The following is a 14,879-nucleotide window of genomic DNA, read 5'->3' as shown; positions in this document are numbered from 1 at the left end:
AAAGACAAAAAAATAAAAATAAAAATAAAAATAATAAAAAGCTGGGTCTCTTCCCTTGAAAGAGCATTCCTAGATGGAGGCCCCATCTTGTTAACTTCTCCTTTTGTACTGATGGCCATGTGGATGTCACTTGGCCAACCCTGGCTGCAGTGCAGATTGGGAAATATTGTTTTTTCCACCAAGCACATGACTGCTCCAAATGAAATTAGGCTGCCATTAATAAGAAAGAAAGGGAAAAATGGATACTGAGTCACTAGGACATTGAGAGAACTTGCTACGTAAAGGAGCCCTGGGGCGAATTCTCTCCCAGAGATGTCCCAGGAATCGAGAACCCTCACACCTTGCTTTATGTGTTCTTTCTTCATTGGTAAATGCGGGTTTTCAGATGTTGGATTTTCTTAATGGGGGTGGGTGGCACGTGAATTCATCTTTATTGGCATCATCTTCCATCATAAACGTCATCATATCCACTGGGTTTTCTCTCTTGTTCTCGCCAGCCTGGAGGAGAACCATGTCCAAGATGAAGGTGTGTGCTCTCTCGCCAGAGGACTTGAGAGAAATTCAAGCTTGAAAGTCCTGAAGTAAGGAACCCATAAACAGGAGCGGGGACAGTAATGTCCAGCCTTGAAAGGGGGTGTTTCTTCCTTCCTTCCTTCCTGGGGCTGCACCTGCAGCATATGGAAGTTGTCAGGTTAGGTGTCGAATTGGAGCTGCCCCTGTGGGCCTACGCCGCAGCCACACCAGATCTGAGCCATGTCTGCCACCTATACCACAGCTCAGGGCAATGTGGGATCCTTAATCCACCGAGCAAGGCTAGGGATTCAACCACTGTCCTCATGGATACTAGTTGGGTTTCTTACCGCTGAGCCACGACAGGAACTCCTCTTTCTTTCTTTCCTTCTTTCCTTCTTTCCTTCTTTCCTTCTTTCTTTCCTTCCTTCCTTCCTTCCTTCCCTCCCTCCCTCCCTCCCTCCCTCCCTCCCTCCCTCCCTCCCTTCCCTCCCTCCCTCCCTCCCTCCCTCCCTCCCTCCCTTTCTTTCTTTCTTTCTTTCTTTCTTTCTTTCTTTCTTTCTTTCTTTCCTTCTTTCCTTCTTTCCTTCTTTCCTTCTCTCTCTCTCTCTCTCTCTCTCTCTCTCTCTCTTTCTTTCTTTCCCTCTTTCTTTCTTTCATGGCTGCACCCTCGGCATATGGAAGTTCCCAGGCTAGGGGTCGAATTGGAGCTGCAGCTGTGGGCCTACACCACAGCAGCATCAGATCTGAGCTATGTCTGCCACCTACACCACAGCTCATGGCAATGCGGGATCCTTAACCCACTGAGCGAGGCCAGGGATTGAATCAGGGTCCTCATGGATGCTCGCTGGGTTTGTTACCACTGAGCCACGACAGGAACTCCTTCCTTTCTTTCTTTCTTCTTTCTTTCTTTCTTTCTTTCTTTCTTTCTTTCTTTCTTTCTTTCTTTCTTTCTTTCTTTCTTTCTTTCTTTCTTTCTTTCTTCCTTCCTTCCTTCCTTCCTTCCTTCCTTCCTTTCTTTCTTTCTTTCTTTCTTCCTTTCTTTCTTTCTTTCTTTCTCTTTCTTTCTTTCTTTCTTTAATGGCTGCACCCAAGGCATACGGAAGTTCCCTAGGCCAGGGATTGTATCTGAGCCACAGCTGCAACCTACACTGCAGCTGCAGCAACACCAGATCCTTTAACCCACTGCACAGGGCTGGGGATCAAACCTGCACCTCCACAGCAGCCCGGGCTGCTGCAGTCAGATTCTTAACCCATTGCACCGTAGCAGGAACTTGGGAGGGGATGTTTCTGAATCAGAGATCTGGTCAGCTTCCCAACCTGGCTAACTCACACCAGGTGACCCCATAGAAAAGAGCTGGTCTTGGGTGGGCTCCTCCAGATGCAGGCAGGGTTCCAGTGCACGTTGTTTCCTTGGGAGGTGGTCCTAGCAAACACTGATGGGAGAGTATGAAAGTGAGGCTGGGAAGGGATGGTAACCAATAAAGGATGTGCCATCAGGCCGGTTCTCACTGGGGACCTCGGGGGCGAAATCCTGTGGGCATAAGGCAGGCACAGATATCTACCCACCAATTGCCTCTTCTTCTTCTTCTTCTTTTTTTTTCTTTTTGGGGTCACACGCACGGCACATGGAAGTTCCCAGGTTAGGGGTCAAATGGGAGCTACAGCTGCCAGCCTACATCACAGCCACAGCCACACTGGATCCGAGCCCTGTCTGCAACCTACACCACAGCTCATGGCAACGCCAGATCCTTAACCCACTGAGCGAGGCCAGGGACTGAACCCACATCCTCATGGATCCTAGTCAGATTTGTTAACCACTGGACCACGAAAGGAACTCCCTGTCCTTCATATGTTGAAGTGTGCTTGTAGAATATTCATTTTCCCGGCACTTCTGGCTTCCACTGGCTAAGTGCGCTCCTGGGGTCAGCAGAAAGGCCTCAGAGAGTGGAGGTCTTCCTGGACCACAATCCTCAGAGATAAAGAGCTGAGGGACTATGGAGGGGGTTCCCCACAACATCTGCTACATGGCTTATAGGATGTGGCCTTCCCTCTCTCCAAGGGTCCTCTCTGACTCGGGCAGGAAATTCTGATGGTCATCTCCTGTGGTGCCTGTGGCTGTGTTGGGCAGGCAGGCAGGCACGCTTGCTTTTACTCGTGCATTGCATGTATTGATACCTGTGTGCACGGGTGCGTGTACATACATGGCCTCATCCGGGTATGCACTGATACAAGAAATGTTTCTGGAGCACCTGCTCTGTGCCAGGCTCTGTCTGAAGCAATGAGGAAAGAGTGGTATGTGAGCCCCTGCCCACACAGCTCTTAAATTTGAATGAGAAACAGATAGTGAACAAGTAAACAAACAAACGAGATCGTATCTGTTAGTAATAAGCGCTTGCAAATGAATTCAAGAGAGACAGGGAGTAGAGTTCCCGTTGTGGCGCAGCGGAAACGAATCTGACAAGGAACCATGAGGTTTCAGGTTCGATCCCTGGCCTTGCTCAGTAGGTTAAGTATCCAGCGTTGCCGTAACCTGTGGTGTTGGTCATAGATGTGGCTTGGATCCCACGTTGCTGTGGCTGTGGTGTAGGCTGGCAGCAACAGCTCCGATTAGATCCCTTGCTTGGGAACCTCCATATGCCTCGGGTGCGCCCTAAAAAGACAAAAAAAAAAAAAAAAAAAAAAAAAGAGCGAGAGAGAGAGAGACAGGGAGTGACTGGAGAGAGCTACTGATGCTGGGCGAGGCCTCTATGAGAAGGTGACATCTGAGTGGAAACCTGAATCACATGATGGTTCCCACATGCTAAGGTCGTAGGGCTGTGCATTCCGGGGGGATGGAACAGCAAGTGCAAAGTCCCTGCGGCAGAAACAAGCTAGGTGGTTTGATGGTTTTGAGAACAGGTGGAGGGCTTGTGAGGTTGGACAGTGGTAGATGGTGGGGTGGGGCAGAGGTGGGAGGAGCAGGCTGCAGAGGCCTCAGAGCCGAGGGAAAGACTGGGGAGTTTATCCTAAAGGCATTGAGAGGACTTTGGAGGGTTTGAATGAGGGCAGTCACATACATGATCGGATTTATATCATCGAAAGTCCTTGCTTGTAGCTTTGTGCAGAGCAGGTGGAAGGGGGCCAGATGGAAGCAGGGAGACCAGCCAGGAAGCTCCTGCCGGTGTCCAGCAGGGAGATAAAGGAGGTTGGATCAGGCCGAGGGCAGCGGAGGAAGTGGGTGGAAGTGGATGGCTGCTCGTGAGGACCTGAGGGCTCAGAGCCAGAGAGCTGGGCAGTGCAGTGTTGCTGGGAGGTGGGGAGGGGGCAAGAAGTGATCAGGGGTCCTCTGGTGGTGGACTCGGTAGGCAGGGACCCGTGTCATAAGGAGAGGGGTGGCGGATGTGAGTAGGAGCCTGGCCAGTGGTCATCACAGGCTTGTGGATCGGTGCTCTCGGAGGCTGGCGCCCCACCAGCCATGGTGCTGAAGGTGTCCCTTCCCAGGGACATCAGGGCACCAACAGATGGCTTCTTCTGCTTGAGGAGAGTGGCATCTGCCCTGGCAAACGTGGCTGGGGGAAATACTCGCCTTCCCAGACAGGCAGACAGCTGCCTCTGGGAGAGCGTCTGCTTTGCTGCCAGCCCGCCATCCACTCTGGCACCGCTTGTTGGTGTTGCTTCACAGGGGCTAGAAAGTTGCCAAATGTTTGGGGAAAACACTTCCACTCGTCACACGGGTGAAGCTTGGGCACCGAGGCCCCGGGTGAAGCCTGGGTTTGTCTGAGCTGGGATGCTTGGCACACCTGGGGGTCCTTGGCAGTACCTGGTTTTTTATCCGCCAGGCGCGGAGGAGACAAAGGGGCACATTTGTCCTCCTTCACTGTCACAGACTTACCCCACTCGACCCCCACGATGCCAGGTGATGGCAGCAGCTGATGTCCCACGCTGCCTCGTCGAGAGTCTTATAATTCAGCATCACTGAACTCTATCCTCCTCCACTGTTTCCCCATAAAAATCAAGCTTCTCACATATCTGAAAAAAGAAAGGCAAAGCCTACATCCTTCTTCTTCTTCTTCGTTCTTGCCAAGCGTTCGTTAAGATTGTAGTCTTGGGAGTCTGGGGGCTGGGGTTTGGACCCCAGCTCCACCGGCACCAGCTGTTCTGCTTGGATTGGTGCCTCTGCCACCTTAAGTGTAAAGGGGGCAATAAGGGAACCCTTCTCATAGGGGTCTGAGCAGGCACAAAAAAATAAATAAATAAATAAAATATGCATTTTTTTAAAGATTTTATTGGAGTGGCGTAGGTAACGAGAGGACACAGAGTCAGAGCTCCCCAAAGACTGGCTGCTGTTACGAACATTGCCTTCGGGTCAGCTTCTCAGAAGTTCCTGAAATTGTGCTGGGGGAAGACAGGTAGTGGAGATTATCTGGAAGGTCACCTGTGAGTAAAAGACCAGCCTGGGGACCGTGTGGCCCTCCCCCTGCTGTCCCTGACTATATGGCCTCTCCCCTTCCCATTCCCAACGTCACATTTTCTTTTTTTAAAAAAAAATATGCATTTTTTCGGAGTTCCCATCATGGCGCAGAGGAAACGAATCCGACTAGGAACCATGAGGTGGCGGGTTCAATCCCTGGCCTCGCTCAGAGGGTTTAAGGATCTGGCGTTGCCGTGAGCTGTGGTGTAGGTTGCAGACGCGGCTCAGATCCTGAGTTGCTGTGGCTGTGGCGTAGGCCGGGGGCTACAGCTCCAATTAGACCCCTAGCCTGGGAACCTGCATATGCCATCGGTGGAGCCCTTAAAAAGACTAAATAAATAAATAAATAAAATATGCATTTTTTAAAGATTTTATTGTAGTGCAGTTGACTTACAAGGTAGTATTAGTGTCAGGTATTCAGCAAAGTGAATCAGTTTTACACATATATTGATGCTTTTTTCCCATATAGATTATTACAGACTAGTGAGTACATTTCCTTGTGCTGTACAGCAGGGCTTTGTTAGTGATCTGTTTTGTGTACAGTAGTATCTCTGTTATTCCCACCCTCCTAATTTATTCCCTCCCCTTCACGGTAACCATAAGTTTGACTTTAAAATCTGTGAGTTTGTTTCTGTTTTATAAATAAAATTTTTTGTATCATTTTATTGGATTCCACGTCTAAGTGATATCATATGATGTTTGTCTTTCTCTGTCTGACTTAATACCACAATCTCTAGGTCCATCTGTGTTGCTGCAGATAGCATTATTTCGTTCTTTTTTATGGCTGAGTAGCATTCCATTGGCTATATGTACTATGATGTTTTTTTTTTTTAGTCTGTGTCCTTGTGCCCCCAAAGCCCTCAAATGACAATTTTACTGTTCATCGATTATTTTCTATCAGTGAAGTCCAGTGCCCAGTGCTTTTGACTGTGCCATTCTTTGTTTAAATCTTATACTCCATGAGGTGGCTGGTTTTTTTAGGCCCATTTTTGCAGATGAGGAAATTGGGACTCATTTGCTTGAGATCAACAAGGAAATACTGGGTTCCCGCTGTGTGCAAAGGGATCAGGGGGCATCACTGGAGTACTGGGACACAGGTTTGATTCCCAAGCCCAGCACAGTGGGTTAAGGATCCGGCATTAGAGTTCCCATCGTGGCTCAGTGGTTAACGAATCCGACTAGGAACCATGAGGATGCAGGTTTGGTCCTTGGCCTCACTCAGTGGGTTAAGGATCTGGCGTTGCCATGAGCTGTGGTGTAGGTTGCAGGCACAGCTCGGATCCTGCGTTGCTGTGGCTCTGGTGTAGGCCAGTGGCTACAGCTCTGATTAGACCCCTATCCTGGGAACCTCCATATGCTGCAGGAGTGGCCTTAGAAAAGGCAAAAAGACAAAAAATAAAATAAAATAAAAGGATCCAGCATTGCTGCAGCTGCCGTGTAGGTTGCCAAGTGTGGCTTGGGTCTGATCCCTGGCCCAGGAACTCCATAAGCCTTCGTATGGCCAAAAAAAAAAAAAAAAAAAAAAAATTTAAATAAAAATCACACTAATGTTTGAAAAAAAAAAGTAAGTACTATAAAAGTGGATTTGAACTTGGGAAGTCCAGCACTAAAATGAACATACTTACCTACCATGTTATATTATAGCTCCTTCCTAAGTGAGGAACTACTTAATACTCCTCCGGTGGATGGAGGAGAGAAGGTGCATTTCACTTTGGGTCTTAGGCCATTTTCAATGAGCTCACTGGGAATCTCAGGCAGGAGAGGGATGTGCTGAGGGGGCAGGTGGGCTTCAGGAGGCCAGCCAACTCCTGAAGTCTTCTTTAACTGGGGTCGAGAGAACAGAGCATCCTCAAAGCTCACCATTCCATCTTCCCCTCCAGGCTGTCCAACAACCACGTCACCTCCCGTGGGGCCGAAGCCCTCCTGCAGGCCCTTGAACAGAATGACACCATCCTGGAAGTCTGGTAAGAAGGCCCCTGGGCTGGTTGCTTTAACCTCTCTGAGCCTCAGTTTTCCAGTCTGTAAATTGGGGTGAAGAGAGAAAGGAACTTGAGAATTTCTAAGATCCCCCGAGACTCTGACATTCGGTGCTGTGCTCTGTGTGCTGCATCTGGTTCCCTGGGAAAGATGCCTTCATGTTTCTAAGCAGGGACCCACTCCTTCATTTTTAAATCGTGTGTCTTCAGAAATGTCTCTGTTCTAGGCAATAGTGTGGGAATTGGGGTGTGGTTGAAGAAGGAAGCAGAGAAAAGAACTCAGCTCCCGTCCCACCCTTGGCATTACATCTGCCTTCACAGGTCCAGGCTGTTAGGTCGGCCCTGCAGAGGCTCTGACCCTGCAGGTCTGGGTGGATGTTACACACGGTAGGAACTGTTACACAGTGTTTCCAAGTCTTTGTACAGAATTAAAAGCCGTGTTCCTCGACTCACAGGCATAGAGAACAGACTTGTGGTTGTCAAGGGGGAGGAGGGAGGGAGTGGGATGGACAAGGAGTTTGGAATTAGTAGATGCAAACTATGCAAACTGTTCCACTTAGAATGGATAAGCAATGAGGTCCTACTGTACAGCACAGGGACCTATATGCAGTCTCTTGGGAGAGACCACGATGGAAGATAGTATAAGAAAGGGAATGTAGGAGTTCCCATTGTGGCACAGTGGTTAACAAATCCGACTAGGAACCATGAGGTTGTGGGTTCGATCCCTGCCCTTGCTCAGTGGGTTAACAACCCAGCATTCCCGTGAGCTGTGGTGTAGGTTGCAGACACAGCTCGGATCCCACGTTGCTGAGGCTCTGGCGTAGGCCAGTGGCTACAGCTCTGATGAGACCCCTAGCCTGGGAACCTCCACATGCCGAGAGAGCGGCCCTAGAAATGGCAAAAAGACAAAAAAAAAAAAAAAAAAAAAAGGGAATGTGTATATATATATATATATGCGTGTGTGTGTGTGTGTGTGTGTGTGTGAGTCTGGGTCACTTTGCTGTACAGCAGAAACTGGCACAACATTGTAGATCAACTCTACTTTAATTTTTTAAAAAGCCATGTTCCTTCATGTATTTGGAAAAAGCATTGGGTCACAACTTCAAAGATTTCTCCTTCTTTCCAGGGCTCTATTTATCACTCAGATAATAAGTAGAAAGATGTCCCCTGGTTTAACATGCTATAAAGGAATGTCACTGTATCTGTTTTAGGCACTGGGCTAGAAATCAATATTTAAGGAGGACATTCCCTGTTTAAAAAAAAAAAAAATTCTATCAGGAGTCTCTCCAAAAAAGCTGGTGACTCCAGCTCCCCCCACCCCTTCTTTTGCTTTTTAGGGCCTCACCTGCAGCATATGGAGGTTCCTAGGCTAGGGGTCGAATCGGAACTGTAGCCACCGGCCTATGCCACAGATCTGAGCTGTGTCTGCGACCTACACCACAGCTCACAGCAATGCTGGTTCCTTAACCCACTGAGCCAGGGATCGAACCCGTGTCCTCATGGATACTAGTTGGGTTCGTTACCACTGAGTCAATGACAGGAACTCCCATACCCCCATTTAGAATGCCGGGACTTAGGTGTACTTAACTACAGTGCTTAAGTAGGGTGGAGGAAAGGCTGGCCTCACTCGGCTGGGCAAACCAGCTCAGGCTGCCCCCAAACCCCGCCAAGCCCATGTCTTAGACCAGGACCCGTTGGCTGCTGTATGTAACGCGCATCGTTCCCGGAGCTCATGAACCCCGCTTTAAATATGCAGATCTGTCCCTGCCTCAAAAAGCATATCAAGGCAGTAGCAACTGTAGCTATCAAATGATGAAGTTAAAAATAAAGACTTCTAAAAATCTGTCCTGCGATGGAGAGATTTTTCCCTCTCTGTGTGATTGTGTAATCCCTGTAGCCTGTGAGGTCTCAGGTCCTGGGTGGAGCGTGGGATTTTTTTTTTTTTTTTTAAACCATCACACAGCTCTGAGAAATGTCACATTCTGTGTCCAGCGGGGAACAAGCCAGCATTAGGGTGATATTTTAAGGGTTCTGATGTTATTTGCTGCCTACTGGTAGGGCCAGGGAGGACCTAGGACTTGCTCATTGCATTCTTGACAGATTCTGCTGTTGCCTTAAAAAGAAAGGCCCTGGCTCGGGCATCAGGGCTGGCCGGGCCCAGGGTGAACTCTGCAGAGTCATGGAGGCCCCTTAAATCGTGCAGAGGGCTTTGTGAGCTATTGCGGCCAACAGAGGGTAAAACCTGCGGAGACTTCCCTCCCAGGAGCGGCAGCTGGGCTGCAGGGCCAGGCCATCCACGCACGGGTGTGGAAAGCAGCAGCTTCCAGATTGAAAGCACCGCCCCAGTCCCGTCCTCATTCAGACCTCTCTGCTTTATGCCCTTCAGGCTCCGAGGAAACAATTTCTCTCCAGAGGAGACTGAGCAGCTCAGCCAGAGGGACACGAGACTCCTGCTTTGATGTTCCTGGGGCCAGCGTTCATCTCAGGCTGAGGAGCAGGCCACGGGTTTGGGCCGCAGAAGCGGATGACATCCGACAACGGCCCACCCAGATGGAGCCCTGTCCTGCCCAAGGCCAACCCCATGGGTCATCTTTGTTTGGGCAGAGATTGGCGCATCAGTGCCCTGCAGAATGGACTTTCTCAGAGCTGACTTTTGCTGTCAGGTTCTTCCCAAGATTCTATCCGGGGCTGTCCAAAGGGGCAGCCCCCCCCCCCCCCCCCCCGCCTCTACGTTATCAGGCTGGACTAACCTGTCATGGGTCAGTGAGGCCCATGGGGTCACTGAGTGCTCCTTGGAGGAGAGCCCTCCACGTGAAAGGCCCTGCCTCCTCCTCTCACCTTAAGGAGGGTTGTTCAGGAAGCAGCCTCCAGCTGTGTCTCAACTCAAGGTCATCGGTCCAAGTTGCTTGCTAACATCTGGTTCCTCCACTCACAGTGCACAGGGCACTTCCTCTGTGGAGGAGGATTCAGAATACTGGTGTTCTCACCTCTGCTATTTCCCTTATACCCTAATCTCCCCTCCCTCCTTCCCTGCTCTCCCCACCCCCATCCAGGGCCCGAAGGGCTACAATTTACTCTACTCTCCTTTCTGGTATTTAAGACATTATTGAAAGGGAACATTTGATGGCCATTTGTTCCCCCCAAGACATTCTGGTTTTTCAAGAAAAATAAGACCACACTACAGCTGCTATCACATCTGGACGTTTATTTCCAATGAAATCAATTACTCTTCAGTTAAGCCTTTGGAAACAACTCCCCATCCAAATGCAGCTTTTTAAATTTCAGCTGGGCCAGAATTTTGAACAGCCCCCCTAGGTCCCTGTGTGATGCCTATGAACTGAATTCTGACAGCAAAAGACTTGCAAAAGACGTTCAAAAGGGACAGTTCAATTTTATTTGTGTCAGAACACTTTAGGAGATAAAGTTATGGATCAAAAGTTTACAGGGGCAAAATCAAAGGCCCTGCCTTAGAAAGCACATGTTTTTCTGGATCTTTCAAAAGGATGCACGTGGAAGCTTTTGTAAAGTGTCAGGTGCTGTGCCAGTGTTTTTACTTTAAACGCTGTTATTTGTGAAAACTGGTTAATATTTATAAACCACTTTGTTTTATTCTCGCAAGTTTATGTTTTTATAAAAAACACGACCATGAATTTCATGCCGTAAATAATCACAGAGGACAAAACTACTGAGTCACCGAAGCTCTCTTCATTGTGACCAAACATTTGAAAACATTCCTGAACATTGTCCAATGTTAAAGCACAATTTTCTCCTTGAAGAAGGGAGACATGATGTTTTCCACCAGATAATTGATTGCTTAAGGCACAGGCAATTTTTAGAAGTCGCCTTGCCATCAAAACACATTTGGCTTCAGTTTGGAAAAGTCTAACCCAGTTTGAAGTTTTGAGCTGTGCAGAAGCCTCACGGTGCCCTGGCTAAAGGGCTGTGGCAGATGTGAGAGACGTGAGAAGCCCCTGGACCTCCCTCTGTTCTGTCCTGAAGGCTCCAGGCATCTTTGATGGAAGGATGGAGAAGGCTGGGAAGAGCTCTCCTCCGCAAGCAGCCTCCTGGGTCGGCCTTGGTGCAACAGTTCTTAGCTGCATTAATTAGCAAGGACTCAGGGTAGCTTACCAAGGTGAGAGCTGCTTTCTTGAAAGGTTTTGTGTGTGTCTGGCTCCTTAAATGCTGTGGCATCTCCCTGGGCCCCTGCGGTGTGAGCATGGGTAGGGCTTCTCTTTGTTTTAATTAATTTATTTTATTGTATTGAGGTAGAGTTGATTTACAACATTATGTTAATTTCTGCTATATAGCAACATGGTTCAGTTTGTGTCTCTCTATAAATACATATATATATTCTTTTTCATATTCTTTTCCATTATGGTTTATTACAGGGTATTGAATATATTTCCCTGTGCTATATGGTAGGACCTTGTTGTTTATTCATCCTACTTATAATAATTTGCATCCACAAATCCCAAACTCCCAACCCATCCCTCCTCCAGCCCCTCTCCCTTAGCAACCACCAGTCTGTTCTCTATGTATGTGGGTCTGCTTCTGTTTCCTAGATATGTTCACTTGTATTTTAGTTTAGTTTAGCTTAGGCCACGCCTATGGCATGTGGAAGTTCCAGAGCCAGGGATCGAACCCACAGTTACAGCAGTGACCCAGGCCATGGGAGTGACAACGCCAGATCCTTAACCACTGCACCACAAGAGAACTCCATTTGTGCTGTATTTTAGATTCCACATATAAATGATATCATATGGTATTTCTCTTTCTTTTTCTAACTTACCTCACTTGATATGATCATCTCTAGATCTATCCACGTTGCTGAGAATGGCATTATTTTGTTCTTTTTTGTGGCTGAGTAGTATTCCATTGTGTATATGTACCACATCTTCTTTATCTCCTCCTCTGCCGATGGACATTTAGGTTGTACCCAAGTCTTGGCTATTGTAAATAGCGGTGCTATGAACATAGGGGTGAGTTCTCTTTGTTGGTGACATCAGCTTCTGCCCAGACTGTTGTTCCTGATAGAGAAGATCAGGAGGGAGAGGAGGTACATTTGCATAGCATCCATTTGCATAGCAGCCCATTTGCATAGCATCCCATTTGCATAGCAGCATCTTATACTGAAAACTTACCTGAACAGCGAGTTCCCTTCGTGGCTCAGCAGTTAACGAACCCAACTAGGATCCATGAGGATGTAGATTCGATCCCTGGCCTTGGTCAGTGGGTTAAGGATCTGGCATTACCGTGAGCTGTGGTGTAGTTTGGAGACGCAGCTTGGATCCTGCGTTGCGTGGCTGTGGTGTAGCCTGGCAGCTGCAGCTCCAATTCAACCCCTAGCCTGGGAACCTCCATATGCCATGAGTGTGGCCCTAAAATAGCAAAAAAAAAAAAAAAAAAAAAAATCATCTGAACAGAACACACACCATCCCTATCTTCAAGGCACTGATGGGGAGGGGAGAGGGAGAGACAGGCAGAAAACAAGTAAATTGGAAAATAGATAAAATAAGGTCCACTGTGGCAAGTGCTGGGAAGGAAAAGGTTCAGGACTGAAAGTTGGTCAGAGACTGGTTCTGGTTCCGTGACAGGTACGGTGACAGCCCTCCCCCAAACGAGAAGGAACTGCCTATGCAAAGAGGGAGGGGGCCAGGGGGAGCGTTCCAGCCACTGGGAAGGAGCTTGGTAGGTGTAGTAGGCTGGGAATGCTTCCCAAATATCCAGAGTCTGATCCCCAGAATCTGTGAATGTTGCTTTATGTGGCAAAAGGGACTTTAAAGCTGTGATTTGAGTGAAGGGTTTTGAGATGGGGGGATTATCCTAGATTATCTGGATGGACCCTAAATGCAACCCCAATTGTCTTTAGGAGAGAGAGACAAGGGGGGACTTGACACAGAAGGCATGGTGACCGCTGACGTCAGATGCTATACTGCTGGCTTTGAAGGTGGAAGAAGGGGCCTCATGGGCCAAGGAACACAGCTCTAGAAGCTGGAAAAGGCAAGGACACTGATTTCCCCCTAGAATCTCCGAAGCAGGAGTACAGTCCTACAGCAACCTTGGTTCCAGACTGTTTTGGAACTTCTGATCTCCAGGGCTGTATGAGAATTAATTTGTGTCTTTTTTTTTTTTTCCTTCCTTTTTTAAGGCCGCACCTGCAGCAGATGGAAGTTCCCAGGCTAGGGGTTGAATTGGAGCTACAGCTGCTGGCCTACACCACAGCCATAGGAACACGGGATCAGAGCCGTGTCTACGACCTACACCACAGCTCATGGCATCGCCGGATCCTTAACCTACTGAGCAGGGCCAGGGATCGAACCCTTGTCCTCATGGATACTAGTCGAGTTTGCTACTGCTGAGCCACAATGGGAACTCCTGATTTGCGTCATTTTAAGCCATGGAGTTTGTGGTAATTCGTTACAGCAGCCACAGGAAACAAAGAGAGTATATTTGAGGCAAGTTAAGGAGAGAGTCCACCACAGGGATCTGCAGAGGTAGGTCGGGCCAGTTTGTGAAAGGCCTGGTAGGTCATGGTCAAGAATCGTGGCAGGCCATCAGGGAGTTCTCAGCAGGGGCAAGGTGACCCAGTTACATTTGAAGAGGGTCTGATTCCTGGGTGAGGAAGCGATGGGCACCCACAGGGGTGAGCAGAAGAGGACGTAGAAAGACCACCTGGGAGCCATTGCAGGGGAGAGTCAGCTGGCCAGCCGAAGGGGGCATCAGTGGAAGTGGAGAGAAAAGGATGGATTTTCCAGGGACATTCTAGAGATCCAGTCCCCAAAGTTTACAAATGGATGAGTGAGGGGCGATACCTAGTTTTTTTTTTTTTTTTTGGTATTTTTAGGGCCACACCTGAAGCATATGGAGGTTCCCAGGCTCGGGGTCGCATTGGAGCTATAGCTGCTAGCCTACGACACAGCCACAGCAATGCCAGATCAGAGCCGTGTCTGCGACCCACACCACAGCTCATGGCAATGCTGGATCCGTAACCCACTGAGCGAGGCCAGGGATGGAACCTGCAACCGCTCGGTTCCTAGTCAGATTTGTTTCCGCTGCAGCACGATGAGAACTCCTCACATTTTAATTATACTCACCATCATCCCAGAAGAAAAAATGTCAGTCGGTGTGTTTTTTCCCCCTGTGGTGCCAAAGCCAGATGCTGAACAGAACACACCCCACGGAAGCCCATTAAGACACAAGTCAGATGAGCTGTGGCTCTGCTCTCACCTCCCCAGAACTGCCCATCTGGTAAAGAGTGAAAGTCAAGGTCTGGGGCTGGCTTGGACTGGCCCCGGGCTTTCTCTGGCTGCAGCTTTGTCATGCAGAACCCCATTCTCTGCGCTCCAGCCTTGACAAGGCCAGACCACTGCTGCTTCCAGACCTTGAGCTTGTCTATTTTCTCCTCCCATGGGAACAAACTTCCCTAGACAGCAGGCATGGCTGGCTTCCTCCTCTCCCTCAGGTCTTTGCTCCCATGCTACCTCCTCAAGGGGGCCGTTCCCTGAACAATCTACCTAAAATAGCAGTCCCCAGCCACCTCTTGTCCCCTGCCCTGCTTACTTCGGTCTCGGCATGTATCAACCGATGTTTGCTTCTTTCTTCCTTCCTCTAGAAAGTTGACTCCATGAGAATATGGGGTGTGCTCACCATAGCATCTTCAGAATCTAGGACAGTGCCTGGCACATAGTAGGTACCCAAATATCTGTTGTATGAATTGAGAATTCACTTACTTACAGGGGGCAGAAACAGAAGTCAGGGCAGATTACATCAATGAGTCCCCCCCGCACCCCTGCCCCAACACTTCTAGTGTCTCCTTCCTAAGGGACCCGGGATCCTTTATTCCTAATGTATCTGCTGCTCAAAATGGAATTCCAGGAGTTCCCGCTGTGGCTCAATGGGATCAGCACATTCGATACAGTGCCCTGACTGGCACTGTGGGT

The 14,879-nt window shown here is 48.8% G+C and overlaps 1 protein-coding gene across 1 annotated transcript in view; it reads left to right on the top strand.

The window, feature by feature from the left end:
* NOD2 (nucleotide binding oligomerization domain containing 2) overlaps positions 1-10,107 on the top strand; it is a gene marked incomplete at its 5' end in the record, with an annotated part of 35,320 nt that extends 25,213 nt beyond the window's left edge. Inside the window, 4 exon segments of the mRNA NM_001105295.1 lie at positions 498-581; positions 6,844-6,927; positions 9,326-9,649; positions 9,687-10,107. Coding sequence (NP_001098765.1) covers positions 498-581; positions 6,844-6,927; positions 9,326-9,398 — 241 coding nt within the window. The 3' untranslated portion in view covers positions 9,399-9,649; positions 9,687-10,107.

This window comes from Sus scrofa, chromosome 6, assembly GCF_000003025.6.
Source record: "Sus scrofa isolate TJ Tabasco breed Duroc chromosome 6, Sscrofa11.1, whole genome shotgun sequence".
Taxonomy (NCBI): Eukaryota; Metazoa; Chordata; class Mammalia; order Artiodactyla; family Suidae; genus Sus; species Sus scrofa.
The sequence above is the reverse complement of the archived record's forward strand: the minus strand, read 5'-3'. Positions and strand labels throughout refer to the sequence as shown.